Here is a 13,640-nt window from a genome sequence, read left to right on the forward strand (position 1 = left end):
GAGACAAATGCTTCACCTACTCCTGCAATGCACGAACACACCTAGATGAAGTATGTTCTGATTCTTGTTGAATGGAGGCGTAGGGTGATGTGCTGGGCTACATGCCCTTCAAACTGAGATTTTTCAGAGGCACACTCCAAACTGAGAGTTTTGGGAGATCTCCCTGAAGCTTGCAGTTATGACAATAATCCATAATTTATGTTGTTTTAATTGCATTATGGTCCTGCCTATTTCAAAATGTCCACCACTCTAAAAATGAAGATTTCCGTCTCCCTATTATAGCAAACACTGAGTCCTCATTTGGGGCAGAGGACACTGGGAGTCAGGACTACATCAACATTATCATCTTTCATGAAGGAATTTAAAAGATGCTCTCTGATTTGGCATTTTTGTGAGCTAAATACATCATGCAAAATGTAATAATGCAACCAAGGATTTTGCACAAACCCTACCAACTTTAAAGAGAAACTCCCTTTAGATATTTGGCTGCCCCAAGCAGTTGTTGGTTTATAAATATGAAAGAGGAATTTTTCAGTGTTGGAACTGTTGCTTATGATTGATGCCTTTCTTGGTCTCTATGTACAGTCAAAGACCTGCCTGCTGCTCCATCCAGTTCATCACTCACTACGTCTGTCCTCCTCATCCTTCCTGCACGGCGGCAGCCACTGCCACACATGACTGAGCTCTGATAATGTGATGAAAGGTCTGCTGTAAACCCTGAGCTGCATTCCTGAGTCATAAAAATATTTGAGAAGACCAATTACCGCTCAGAGAGAGAGGAGGAGGAGGAGGAGGAGGCAGCAGCGGGGCAGATGGAGAGGTGTTATTTTTCAAAGCAGACACAGTAACTGGACGTGTGCAGGTGTAAGGAGAGCAGAGCAGCTGGCATCTTGACTCCATGTGTGGAGAGAAGACCAGAGGTAAATCTGGACTTAACTCTGTCCCAGGAGGCCAGCCAATCCTTGACAGCTTCACGGCTGCAGCGTGGAGTCTGGAGCTGCAGATTGATAGGACAGAGAACTCCTGAACACATGAAGGATCCCAGTCCTCAACACTGCTTTTCAGCTGTTTTGTTGTTGGCAGCTTGTTGAAGATTCCAGAAAAGTCTCTGGTTCATATTTGTTCATGAGAAACCTGGGCCAACTCTAAAAATATGTATGTGGTTTAAGTCATTCGAAGGAATGAAAGTAATGCTGGTCCATTTTTCTTCAAGTCCATTCCCACAGAATGAGGGCATATCTGTAGCAAGGCAGAGGAAACAAACCAACAGTATACTCATACCAACGGTGTTCAGACACAGCATCTTTGAGGCACATTTGACAGGGTGTATGACCAGTCTGTCACAAGGCAGGAAACATAGAGACATGACAAGGTTTCTAAAAGTTGGCAGCAGGAATTGCAATCAAAGGTGACAGCTAAATGCAAATGTAATCAGAGACAGAGGAGAGTTGTTCATGAGGGAGAGAAAATTAAATGAGGCAGGTATTTAGGGACCAGTCAGGCCAGCCAGAGGGTGCTAAGGACTGGGAGATGCAGGCAGATTTTGAAGAAAAACGTGTTCTGCTACAGGAGATAGTTTGCACTAATATATTAGTAGTTGGCACCAGGGGCAGCACAATTGAACCACTGTTTGGTGTGAAAGCACCAGAATCAGAGTAAACAGAAGATATTTTTGACCTACAGAGAGGATAAGCTCTCAGGGAAGAAGCCCCCAGTTAAACTATTTACCTCCACAAGTCAACTGTGCCGACCGATGGGCAGCAAGAAGCCAGCACTTCACCAGAGTTGTCAGTGGGAACCCCCCCTTCACTGGTGTTTCATTCAGTAAGTCCCACAACACCTCCAGAGGGCAGAACAGTGATCTCTAGTGTCCCAGAGTTACCCCCCTCCATGCCAGCTCTCGCCACACACCACGCCACAGAGACATCATTACCTTACTTCATCGCCATTGTGGACCAAACAGCATCAGACCCAGACTCCTTTCATTCAAGCACACCACTTATCATAACTACACCGCGTTCCACATTATTATGCAAATGATATTTTTCTCTGATTTTCCTAAATATTAATGCAAATGACAGTCAGAATATTTTTCAAGTCATCAGCCATTAGAGCATAATTTAAATGTTTTTGAACAAACTTCATAATGACAAAAATTATTTAAAAAAAAAAAAAAAACCTTAAAAATGCACTGTTCCAAATTATTAAGCACAACAGCTTTTTAAAACATTTTATAGGTTGTAAAGAACTGAAAATGGTCATTCATAGAAATTGCAGCATCAGGGGGTCATATTTACTGAAATCAAAGCTATTTCAATCAAAAACATCTTAACAGGCCAAGTTCCATGTTAACATAGGAGCCCTTCTTTGATATCACCTTCACTATTCATGCATCCATTTAACTTGTGAGTTTTTGGAGAGTTTCTGCTAGAATTTTTTTTGCAGGATGTCAGAATATCCTCCCAGAGCTTCTGTTTTGATGTGAACTGCCTCCCACCCTCATAGATCTTTAGCTTGAGGATGCTCCAAAGGTTCTCAGTAGGGTTGAGGTCAGGGGAGGATGGGGGCCACACCATGAGTTTCTCTCCTCTTATGTTCATAGCAGCCAATGACACAGAGGGATTCTTTGCAGCATGAGATGGAGCATTGTCATGCTTGAAGAAAATTTTACTACAGAAGGCACGATTCTCTTTCTGTACCATGGAAGAAAGTGGTCAGTCAGAAACTTTATATACTTTGCCGAGGTCATTTTCACACCTTCAGGGACCCTAAAGGGGCCTATCAGCTCTCTCCTCATGATTCTGGCCCAAACATGACTCCGCCCCCTCCTTCCTGACTTCCCCGCCTCATTGGGACATGGTGGCCATCTACCAACTATCCACTACTTCTCCATCTGGACCATCCAGGGTTGCACGGCACTCATCAGTCAACAAGACTGTTTGAAAATGAGTCTTCATGTATTTCTGGGCCCACTGCAACCATTTCTGCTTGTGAGCATTGATTAGGGGTGGCTGAATAGTAGGTTTATACACGACTGCAAGCCTCTGGAGGATCCTACACCTTGAGGTTGGTGGGACTCCAGAGGCACCAGCAGCTTCAAATACTTGTTTGCTGCTTTGTAATGGCATTTTAGCATCTGCTCTCTTAATCTGATGTATTTGTCCGTCAGAAACCTTCCTCATTATGCCTTTATCTGCACAAACCTGTCTGTGCTCTGAATCAGCCACAAATTTCTTCACAGTACGATGATCATGCTTAATTTTTCCTGAAATATCGAATGTTTTCATTCCTTGTCCAAGGCATTACACTATTTGACACTTTTCAGCAGCAGAGAGATCCTTTTTTTTCCCATATTGCTGAAACCTGTGGCCTGCTTAATAATGTGGAACATGTGGAAAAGTGCATTTTGAGGTTTTTATTTTAAAAAAAATAATAGTTATCATTATGAAGTTTGTTCAAAAACATTTGAATTATACTCTAACTGTTGATGACTTGAAAAATATTATGACTGTCATTTGCATTGATATTTAGAAAGTCAGAGAAAAACGTCATTTGCATAATAATGTGGAACGCGGTGTACAACAAGACAAGCGTTCCTAGCACCGATATTACACATGAAACTGTTCACAGTACACAAGACAAAATGAGGAGAGAGCTTAACAAGACTTTGGGGGAGGCAGAGCTAAAGTGACTGGGGCTAGCAAACACCCCTGCTAGACTAGGCTGACGCTCTAACTCCCCCTACTCATTTATTTTCATAATAAGAGAAAGAGACCAACAAAGAGAGTCAAGGGGTTTTGCTCAGCTGTTACTTTGCCCCCCAGCCAGCATTATACCTGCTCATCCAAATCCACTGACTGGTCTGAACTGCCTCATCTGACATCTCCCTAACTGTCTTTTCTGTTCCTGCACTCCCAGCTCTCTAAGTCAGGGGTTCACAACGTTGGGGTCGGGACCCCATTGGGGGTTGCAAGACACTGAGAGGGGATCTCCAGATGCCTTAAAAAAACTAAGAATATTTTTTTAATTCACACTGTTGCCACTTTACACCAATTTTGCTTTTTTGCACTTTTTTTCCACCAATTTTGCCAACTTCAACACATTTTTGCCACTTAAAACCCATTTTTGGTCAGTTGTAAACCCTTTCCACCACTTTTTTCTGCCTGTTTTTGCCACTTCTAAACCAAATGTTGCCACTCTCTGCCTATTGTTGGCTCTGTTGACCTATTTTTGCCACTATTAACCCCTCTTTACCACTTTTAAAGCCATCTTTCACAATTTAATATGCCCATTTTTGCCAGGTTAACCAATTTCTGCCTCTGCTAACCCTTTTTAGGCCGTCAACATCATATTTTCATCCCATTTCACCACATTTCCACCTAATTTTGCTACTTTAACACTTTTTACTTTTACTTTTCCACTTTTTTAATCCCCTTTTACCACTTAATATGCCTGTTTTTACCACTTGAACCCATTTTTGTTTGGTTGTTTGGTTGGTTGTTTTTGCCACTTTTATCCAATTTTTGGCACTTCTAACCCACTTCTGCTACTTTAAACTCCAATTTCACCACCTTTCCCACCATTTTTTGCCATTATTAAGCCATTTTAGATATTTTTAATGTATTTTATTTCTGGTTTCAAACAAAAGGATTAACATTTTTACGTGGGCTACTTACTGCACAAATGAATTAAAAAGATGTTTGTTTCTTTGATAAGAGTGGTTATGATTCAGGTTAAATATAAAATACCACATCCTAACTTTACACTGGACCCTGATTTTGCTTGCCCCCAGTTTGGTATGGCCATTTTTCTCCCCCTAATGGGCAGCCTTGTCTCCATATGGCTATTCTTGAATGTGTATGACTGTGTTCAGCCAGCTTCAGGTACAGTGGGGTCCCCGCTCTCTGACACCTTTGGTTTGGGGGTTACAGGCTGAAAAGGTTGAGAACCCCTGCTCTAAGTAATGCATCACACACACACACACACACACACACACACACACACACAGTGATACTGAGATCAATATGCAGTTATTTGGAGAAAAAACACCCCTTTCCATGCAAATTGGCGTTATTGCATTAAGCATCTAATGATGAGGACAGTAAGAACATGGCATAAAGACAGTTACGACAATGATGCATGAACTGTCCAGAGATCAGGGAACAATTTCACATTTGTATGACCTTAGAATAAATAATAGGTAACTAAGGTTGGAAATATTACTTTGGCATTCCTGTTACTAAGCCATAACCAGGAGTCAAATCTGTCTGAGACTCCCAGCTGCTTTTTTTTAATCCATGTGAGGCACTGTTATGCATGAAAAGGATGTGGATGTTTTCTTTCAGTTTCCATATAAGTATTGCCTTTAATTAAACACACAGTCTGTTATTCTGAACATGGATTGTCAGAATCCATGTGGGATGTGGACGGCATTAAGAAAGAGTCTCACAAAGAATGTGTTGATTATGAGTGCATGTTTTAATAAGTGACTAAAAAATGTAACCCTTTTCAGCAGCAGCACCACTGTCTGCATTTGAAGATGCTCTAAAAATGATGATAGAACCCTGATGTCAGGTTATTTTGTCAAAGACCCCTTTTATAAAAAAGGACACGCTATTTAGACACACACATACATGCTACCTACAAGTCACAGCATGGCACAGCTACACTATATTCCCAAAAGTATTCACTCACCCATCCAAATAATTGAAATCAGGTGTTCCAATCACTTCCATGGCCACAGGTGTAAAAAAAATCAAGCACCTAGGCATGCAGACTGTTTCTACAAACATTTGTGAAAGAATGGGTCGCTCTCCAGAGCTCAGAGAATTCTAGCGTGGTACTGTGATAGGATGCCACCTGTGCAACAAGTCCAGTGGTGAAATTTCCTCAATCCTGAATATTCCACAGTCAACTGTCAGTGATATTATACCAAAGTGGAAGTGATTGGGAACAACAGCAACTCAGCCTTGAAGTGGTATGCCACATAAAATGACCGAGGGGGACAGCAGATGCTGAGGCGCACAGTGCACATAGGTCGCCAACTTTCTGCAGAGTCAATTGCTACAGACCTCCAAACTTCATGTGGCCTCAGATTAGCTCAAGAACAGTGCGTAGAGAGCTTCATGGAATGGGTTTCCATGGCTAAGCAGCTGCATCCAAGCCATACATCACCAAGTGCAATGCAAAGCGTCGGATGCAGTGGTGTAAAGCACGCTGCCACTGGACTCTAGAGCAGTTGAGACGCATTCTCTGGAGTGACCAATCGTGCGTCTCCATCTTGCAATCTGATGGTTGAGTCTGGGTTTGGTGGTTGCCAGGAGAATGGTGATGGTCTGACTGCACTGTGCTAAGTGTAAAGTTTGGTGGAGGGGGGATTATGGTGTGGGCTTGTCTTTCAGGAGCTGGGCTTGGCCCCTTAGTTCCAGTGAAAGGAACTCTGAATGCTTCAGCATACCAAGAGATTTTGGACAATTCCATGCTCCTAACTTTGTGGGAACAGTTTGGGGATGACCCCTTCCTGTTCCAACATGACTGTGCACCAGTGCACAAAGCAAGGTCCATAAAGACATGGATGAGAGAGTTTGGTGTGGATGAACTTGACTGGCCTGCACAGAGTCCTGACCTCAACCTGATAGAACACCTGTGGGATGAATTAGAGCAGAGACTGAGAGCCAGGCCTTCTCGTCTAACATCAGTGTGTGACCTCACAAATGTGCTTCTGGAAGAATGGTCAAAAATTTCCATAAACACACTCCTAAACCTTGTGGAAAGCCTTCCAAGAAGAGTTAAAGCTGTTATAGCTGCAAAGGGTGGACCGACATCATATTAAACCCTATGGACTAAGAATGGGATGTCACTAAAGTTCATATGTGAGTCAAGGCATGTGAGCAAATACTTTTGGCAATATAGTGTATATAGGCTTCTCTTAAGTCAACCTGTAATGCAGTCCATGGGTATATGAAGTTCAAACTTCTTTCTGGGGGGGAATAAGTGAAAAGGAACATCTGCAACATCAGACAAATTTAAGCTAACTACTGAGCCTTTTAAAAACATTTAAATGTATACGTTAACCCTTTCTATGGGATGTTTAGATGAACTTAATTAGCAGCTGTTGGTCATTTGAGGCACCAAAGTAGTTTGTAACTTTTTAGAAGCTTCCTGTAGAAAGAACGGTTGCACGGAGCTTGCTATTGTTGCCAAATAAATGAAAATTACCGCTGATATCTATTGATTTAAAGGCATGCCAAACATTACGACACATGTTAAAATTACATGAAGAAAAGACAATATCAGTGTTTCAGTGTAGCTGAGTTTGATCAACATAAATGAGATCATGAAGGTGCAGCAGAGAAGAGAAAACTAAGCTGGGATGACTCCCTCACTCTCTTCCTTTTCTCTCTTTTGATACATTTTTCTGCTTTTCTTTCTTTACTGTCATTCCTTTCCCTTATAAAAAAACAAGAAAACAGAAAACCTGCCATGTTCAATGAGTCCTCATTTGATGTTCCAGAACCAAAACAAAGGCAGTTTAACGTGCTTTAACCATTTAAAACAAGAGCTGCATTTCAAACATGCACATCAAGCTGACTTGACGCCCACACTCACAGCATCAATACAGAAACTTCATTATTTTCTGCAGTTCATTCAGGAAGAGCCAAAAATCATCAATATTATCATGTGACATCATTTATCGGTCACCTGCTCATTTTGTTTTTGCATACATTTTAGTTACATTATTTTCTTGGTAGAGGCAAAAACAAGCCTCTATACCCTTCCTTTAAGTATGAAATGAATGCATAAATCAATACATAAGAAAGAACTTGAATAAGGGCTAAATTGGGCAGTTGCTGAAGCACTCATGGTGCCCTAGTCATGTGCATGCACCAGTGTATATTAACTTGCATTAATAACCTTTGGTCTAATGGCACACATTCCGGTGCACCTCCAAATTCTCCACATTCTCTGCATTCACTGAGACTGACCCTAAAATACTTGCTCATACCCCCTCCCAAAAGAACAACACTGAGACATGAGCTGACCCAACACTCAACAAAGCCAAAAAATCTCATCTTCAAGTGCTTGGAGTTTTAATTGCACACTTTATTAATTAATTTGATTTCACAAAAAATCAATTAATAAATTAATATATCTTAATCTGTAGAATGCCAATCCATAACTAGAGCATGCAGACAATTTGGATCATATTGCTTGATATACAGGGAGTTTGAAAATGTATTTGCCCCATTCCTGATCTCTAGTTTTTTTTGCATGTTTCCTACAATGCAACGTTTCAGATCATCAAAAAATTATATATATATATACATATATATATATATATATATATATATCAGAGAAAGAGCACCTGAGTAAATATAAGGTTCCCTTTTAAAATGGTGATCTCATTTATTATAGGAAAAAGCCATCCAAACCTACTTATGTGAAGAAGACCCCTAAACCTATTAACTGGTGTTGTTCCAATCTTGGTGGCAATTGGATTTGCTATAACTGGTGATGAGTCGTTCACATCCCTGTGGAGGAATTTTGGCCCACTCCCCCATTCAGTACTGGACTTGCTGGTTTGATTGGGATCACTCTCCTTCTACATAACCCAAGTGAGCTTGAGGATATGAACTGATAGCTGGACGTTTGCCCGCAGGATTTTCTGGTAGAGAGCAGAATTCATGGTTCCATCAATTACGTCAAGTGGTCCAGGCCCTTACGCAGCAAAGCAGCCCTAGACCATCACACTGCCACCACCACGTTTGACTGTTGGCATGATGTTCTTCAGATGAAATGCTGTCAGTTTTACTCCAGATGTAACAAGCTGCACACCTTCCAAAAAGTTCAGCTTTTGTCTCATCAGTCCACAGAATATTTCTCCTTGGGGATCATCAAGATATTTCTTGGCAAACGTGAGATGAGCCTTTGTGTTCTTTTTTGTCAGCAGTGGTTTCGGCCTTGGAACTCTCCCATGATGCCATTTTTTCCCAGTGTCTTTCTTATGGTTGAGTCATGAACTCTGACCTTAACTGAGGCCAGTGAGGCCTGCAGGTCTTTAGATGTTGTTCTGGGTTTTTGTGTGACGTCTTGGATGAGTTGTTGATTCGCTCTTGGAGTCATTTTGGTGGGCCGACAACTCCTGGGAAGGTTTATCACTGTTCAAAGTTTTCTCCATTTGTGGATAATGGCTCTGACTGTGATTGGCTGGCAGGTTCTATGTAGAGGATTTCTAGATTCAACAGGTCTGGCAGTAATCAAGAGCAGGTAGGTTTGGACGGCATTTTCCCTTAATAAATGAAATCATTATTTTAAAACTACATTATGTATTTATTCAGGTTATCTTTATCTAATATTAAAATTTGTTTGATGATCTGAGACATTTAAGTGTGACTTATATGCAAAAAACATACAGGAAGGGGGTGAATACTTTTTTACAATACCGTACTACCTCACTGTAGTGAAAGGATCAGCAGTGACTCCTCAGTGTTACACAGTCTGGCGTCAGATGAAATGTGGGGTCAGTCTGGTCCCTGTGTCTGCTGACTGATGGGACCACAGGTTATCTACAGTAAGAGGAAACAGCATTCCTGTCTGCAAGAAACACAAGGAGCTCCACACACATGAACTCTGGTGGCATCAGATACTGCTCATGTTAAGAGGGACCTCTCTAGTTCATTCAGGCAGAGGAAAAGCCACTCTGCATGCAGCATCTGTTAGTTAAAGTGATAATGTCGCACACTAGGAAAAACAGGAACACTGCAAATCCTGTGGGTTTTTTCAAGCCTTTATTTCCATCACTTGCTGGAACTGCAGCTTTCATATAAAATGAAACCTTTTGAAATTATAATTTTCAGTTGGTACACCCTTCTTATACTCTTTAAATACTGCTGAAAGATCCACTCAACCACTGTTTAAATCTTTCTCACATACCTAATCTTCCTTAACACCAGCGTGCAATGCTCATTTTTGTGGCAGATCAACCTTCTAAAGTGAATTTGTCATGCTGCTTCATCCCCAAAGAGCTCACACTTGAAGATCATTTTTATCCAGGTTCTGGCTGCCAGCAGGGCTTCATGTTGCTAACAAATCTGCTGAGGTGCCAGGATCCCCTGCTGTGTACAGGCTGCTCAGAGCCAAACACCGCCGAGCATCATGGGAGACATCAGTCTCAAAGACCAGGATCACAGCGACATGAAGCCTCCTGCTGTTGTCACCTCAGGTTTTAATGCCTTAAAACACATCACTTATAATAACCATTCATGTTTAACTTAAGGTTATGCTCATAATCACACCTCCCCTGAGAAGTAAGTCATGTTTTTTGAGGTTTGTTAGTTTATTTCAATCCGAAACACTGTGACACAAGACAACATCCCAAAACCAGGAAATCAGCCCAAAGCCACTCAGCTCTTCTTTAACACTTCAGCAAAGCTCCAATCTGAAATGTTCCAGAGAATGAGCAGGCCAGTCAGGGTCATTTGAAGAGAAAGAGGCAGTTGCTATGGGTGTGGTTTAGCTGAAGGGACTACAAGCCTGTAAACAATGGTGGCTGATGAAGAGATTACTGTGGATGCAGGTACAAGTTCTTTGCAGATGACGCCATGCAGCAGCAGAGAACTCCTGATGGGTGTCAAGAAGTGATTTCTGCAGAGAGAATCTACCAGAAAAGCCATGCTTTTGTGGCATTTTGACTATGCCAAGTTTCCAAAGTATAAAAATAAAAGTAGTAAACTATTAAGTTGAGAAAAGGTTTTAAAAAATCACATATTTAATAGATTTTTAGAGTGCTGTATGTAACATTACACTTCCAGAATGCGGGCCTTCCCTACAAATCCTGTTTGTAAGGTAAAGTTATATTCTTCTCACCATATTAAAGGGGCATCTAAGGCAAAGATATCTCTGCAGGGATGGTTTAATTTCTATTTTTGCTTGTTTCCAACAAAGCAGCCAGAACAAGAATGATCCCTCTGCCCGCCTCAACAGAGCAGCATAACCTGCTTGTCCTCCTGATAAGGATGTTAGTGTTTCCTTAAGTCCCGCCAAGGACATCTATGATGAAGTAAAGAGACCTGTGTCCCCTTAAAGCTCCATTCAGGACCTCACCTCAGCCTGCTGTTGTTTTTGGATGTCACCAAACCTCAGACCGAGAGCCTTCCATGAAAAGATACAACAGCTTTTAGTCACACATTTCCTGTCCTCTGTTTGGGAAGTCGACTCGCTGACGGCAGGATGGAGACCAGAAACCACACTGGGACAGCAGCAGAATTCAAGAGAAGAAGGTTCAGAGAGGGACAAGCATAAAACAAAGAGGTTCTTAGACAGTGTTTGCTGTCAATAAAGAGGGGATGAATGTCAATGCAGTTCCAACCACTGAATGGCAGAAGGTGTTCTCTAGTGTCAGAAATCAATAGTAAACAGCAAGCAGCTTTATTTCAGCTGAAAAGTGCCATCTTTTAACAATGACATCTAGATGATGTTCACTGCGGTCTGTAAAGATCCTAAGCTAATGGAATATCATCATAAAAAGGTCTGGAATCGTAACAGTGTGTTAAAAAAGCCACAGGTGAAGCTGCACCGCTACAGTAGTTTCACAACAAGCAAGGCCGCCCACAAGGGGGGAATAAAAGGGGGGCGCTTTCTGGGGCCAAATTAGGGGCCCAGGGACATCAGCAAAATCACAGATCACTGTAAAGTTTGGCTGCAATGAGGATATTTTATTTTTAACCTGAATAATACCCAATCTTACATGAAATTAATTTATCCATGTTGTAGTAAAAGTATAGCCTTTTTCAAAACGTAAACCACTTTTCTTAAATCAAAATGACCGTTTCAGTAAAGTTAAAAATGTGGATGGGCACTCTGAACTACACCACTTGGAAACTAATGTTAGACTTCAAAGCAAGGCCATGAGGGGCACAAATGTCAGGATGCCAGAGAATAAAATTTAAAAACTGAGACGACATCAATGTAAAATAATTACATCACTGTGACATCCATCACTTCATCCCTGTTCTCCAACAGCTTCACTGGCTACCAGTCACACAACACATCACCTATGAAATCCTTCTCCTAACCTTCAAAGCCTTCCATAACCTCGCCCCTCCATACCTGACTGAACTCCTCCACATAAACACACCCAGCCAAACTCTCAGATCTTCATCCTCCATCAGCCGCACTATCCCTCCGGCACGCATGACCACCATGGGGTCCAGAGCCTTCAGCCGCTCTGCCCCCCGCCTCTGGAACTCCCTCCCACCGGACATCCATAACACTGACACATTGACTATTTTTAAATCACAGCTCAAAACCCACCTGTTCAAACTAGCGTACTGTTGTTTTTATCTTTTTTGTACGGTGTCTTTGGGTGTTTTGAAAGGGGCCTTTAAATAAAATGTATTATTGTTATTATTATTATTACAAGAGGCAAAAGATCGTCAAAAAGTGGGAAAAAAGGTGGGGAATATGGCTTAAAAGCAGCAAACATGGGTAAAAACTGGCAAAAGAAAGTAGAAAAAAATGAGTGAAAAGCAGGAAAGATTAAATCAAACTGCCAAAAAGAAGTGGCATAAATAGACCTAAAGTTGCAAAACAGAGGCAATCAGGGGCAAAAAGTAGCCATGTTAAAAGTGGCACAAAGGGGCAAAAAATATTTAAAAAATTGTTAAACATTGCTTAACAGTGGCAAAAACTGTTAAGTGGCCAAAAAGGGTTAAAAAATTTAAAAAAATGGCAAAAAATGACAAAACAACAGTAAAAGTGGGCCAAAAGGTTTGAAAAGGAGGCAAAAATGTGTTTTAAGTGTCAAAAAATTGGCAGAAATTGGTTAAAAGTGGCAAAAAGTACAAATTCCCAAGGCACACAGTGTGTCTTGCCACACCGTTTGAGAACCACTGAATGCCAAAAAATGGTTAGAAATGGCAAAATAGTTGTGTTAAATTGGCCGAAAAAGTGTTGAAAGGGGGTTAAAAAGTAGGTTGAAAAAATTATTCCAACTTCAGAATCCAGTAATAGTTTGACACACTTTTCTGGGCCAAAATGAAGAAACTGTTAGCCAGGAAGCTAGTACCAATATTACACATCCAACACACATGCATTAATGTCATCAATAAAACACAGGAGGGCCATTCTCTGGGTTTTCAGGGGTCCAGCCAATTCTGTGGGAATATAATCCAAACTCCACTCTATTCTCCTTCCTCTTACCTGAAAGGAAAATGAAGACCTTAAATTTCAGCAGATCAACCACACAGTTAAATATCTAAGGTGAGATATCTTACAACAACAGGTTATGTTCGATGTACTTTAAGTGTCATGATGTCTGATTAACATGGCTATTTTTATAGGAAAAGAACAAAAAGTTCAAGTTTACTGATATTTATCACAGATTAAATAAAGTAGTCTTTGTAAATTAACCTGATTTCTATTGGGTGAAATGATAAAGTTATTTCTATGAATGCTTCATAAACACATCAGGCACTAAAGCAGTTTATATGTTTATAAAAAGTTTAGACCTGTACTGTTTGTCACATTAAAAATAAATAAAGGTTTAACTGGAGATAAAATAAAACTAGATAAATTTAGAAAGTCAAGTCAGACCTCATTTTGAAAAACACCCCAAATGTTTAAAGGTTTTAAGAACAACA

General features: G+C 40.9%; 1 protein-coding gene across 1 annotated transcript in view; it reads right to left on the minus strand.

Annotated features, from left to right (window-relative positions):
* Positions 1 to 12,263, minus strand: part of si:dkey-61l1.4 (collagen alpha-1(I) chain) — an 89,151-nt gene extending 76,888 nt beyond the window's left edge. The window contains exon 1 of the mRNA XM_041787445.1: positions 12,109 to 12,263. Within this exon, the coding sequence (XP_041643379.1) occupies positions 12,109 to 12,263 (155 nt within the window). The remainder of the gene's footprint in view (positions 1 to 12,108) is intronic.
* Positions 12,264 to 13,640: the final 1,377 nt, after the last annotated feature.

The sequence above is a fragment of the Cheilinus undulatus genome, linkage group 5 (genome assembly GCF_018320785.1).
Source record: "Cheilinus undulatus linkage group 5, ASM1832078v1, whole genome shotgun sequence".
NCBI classification, from domain to species: Eukaryota; Metazoa; Chordata; class Actinopteri; order Labriformes; family Labridae; genus Cheilinus; species Cheilinus undulatus.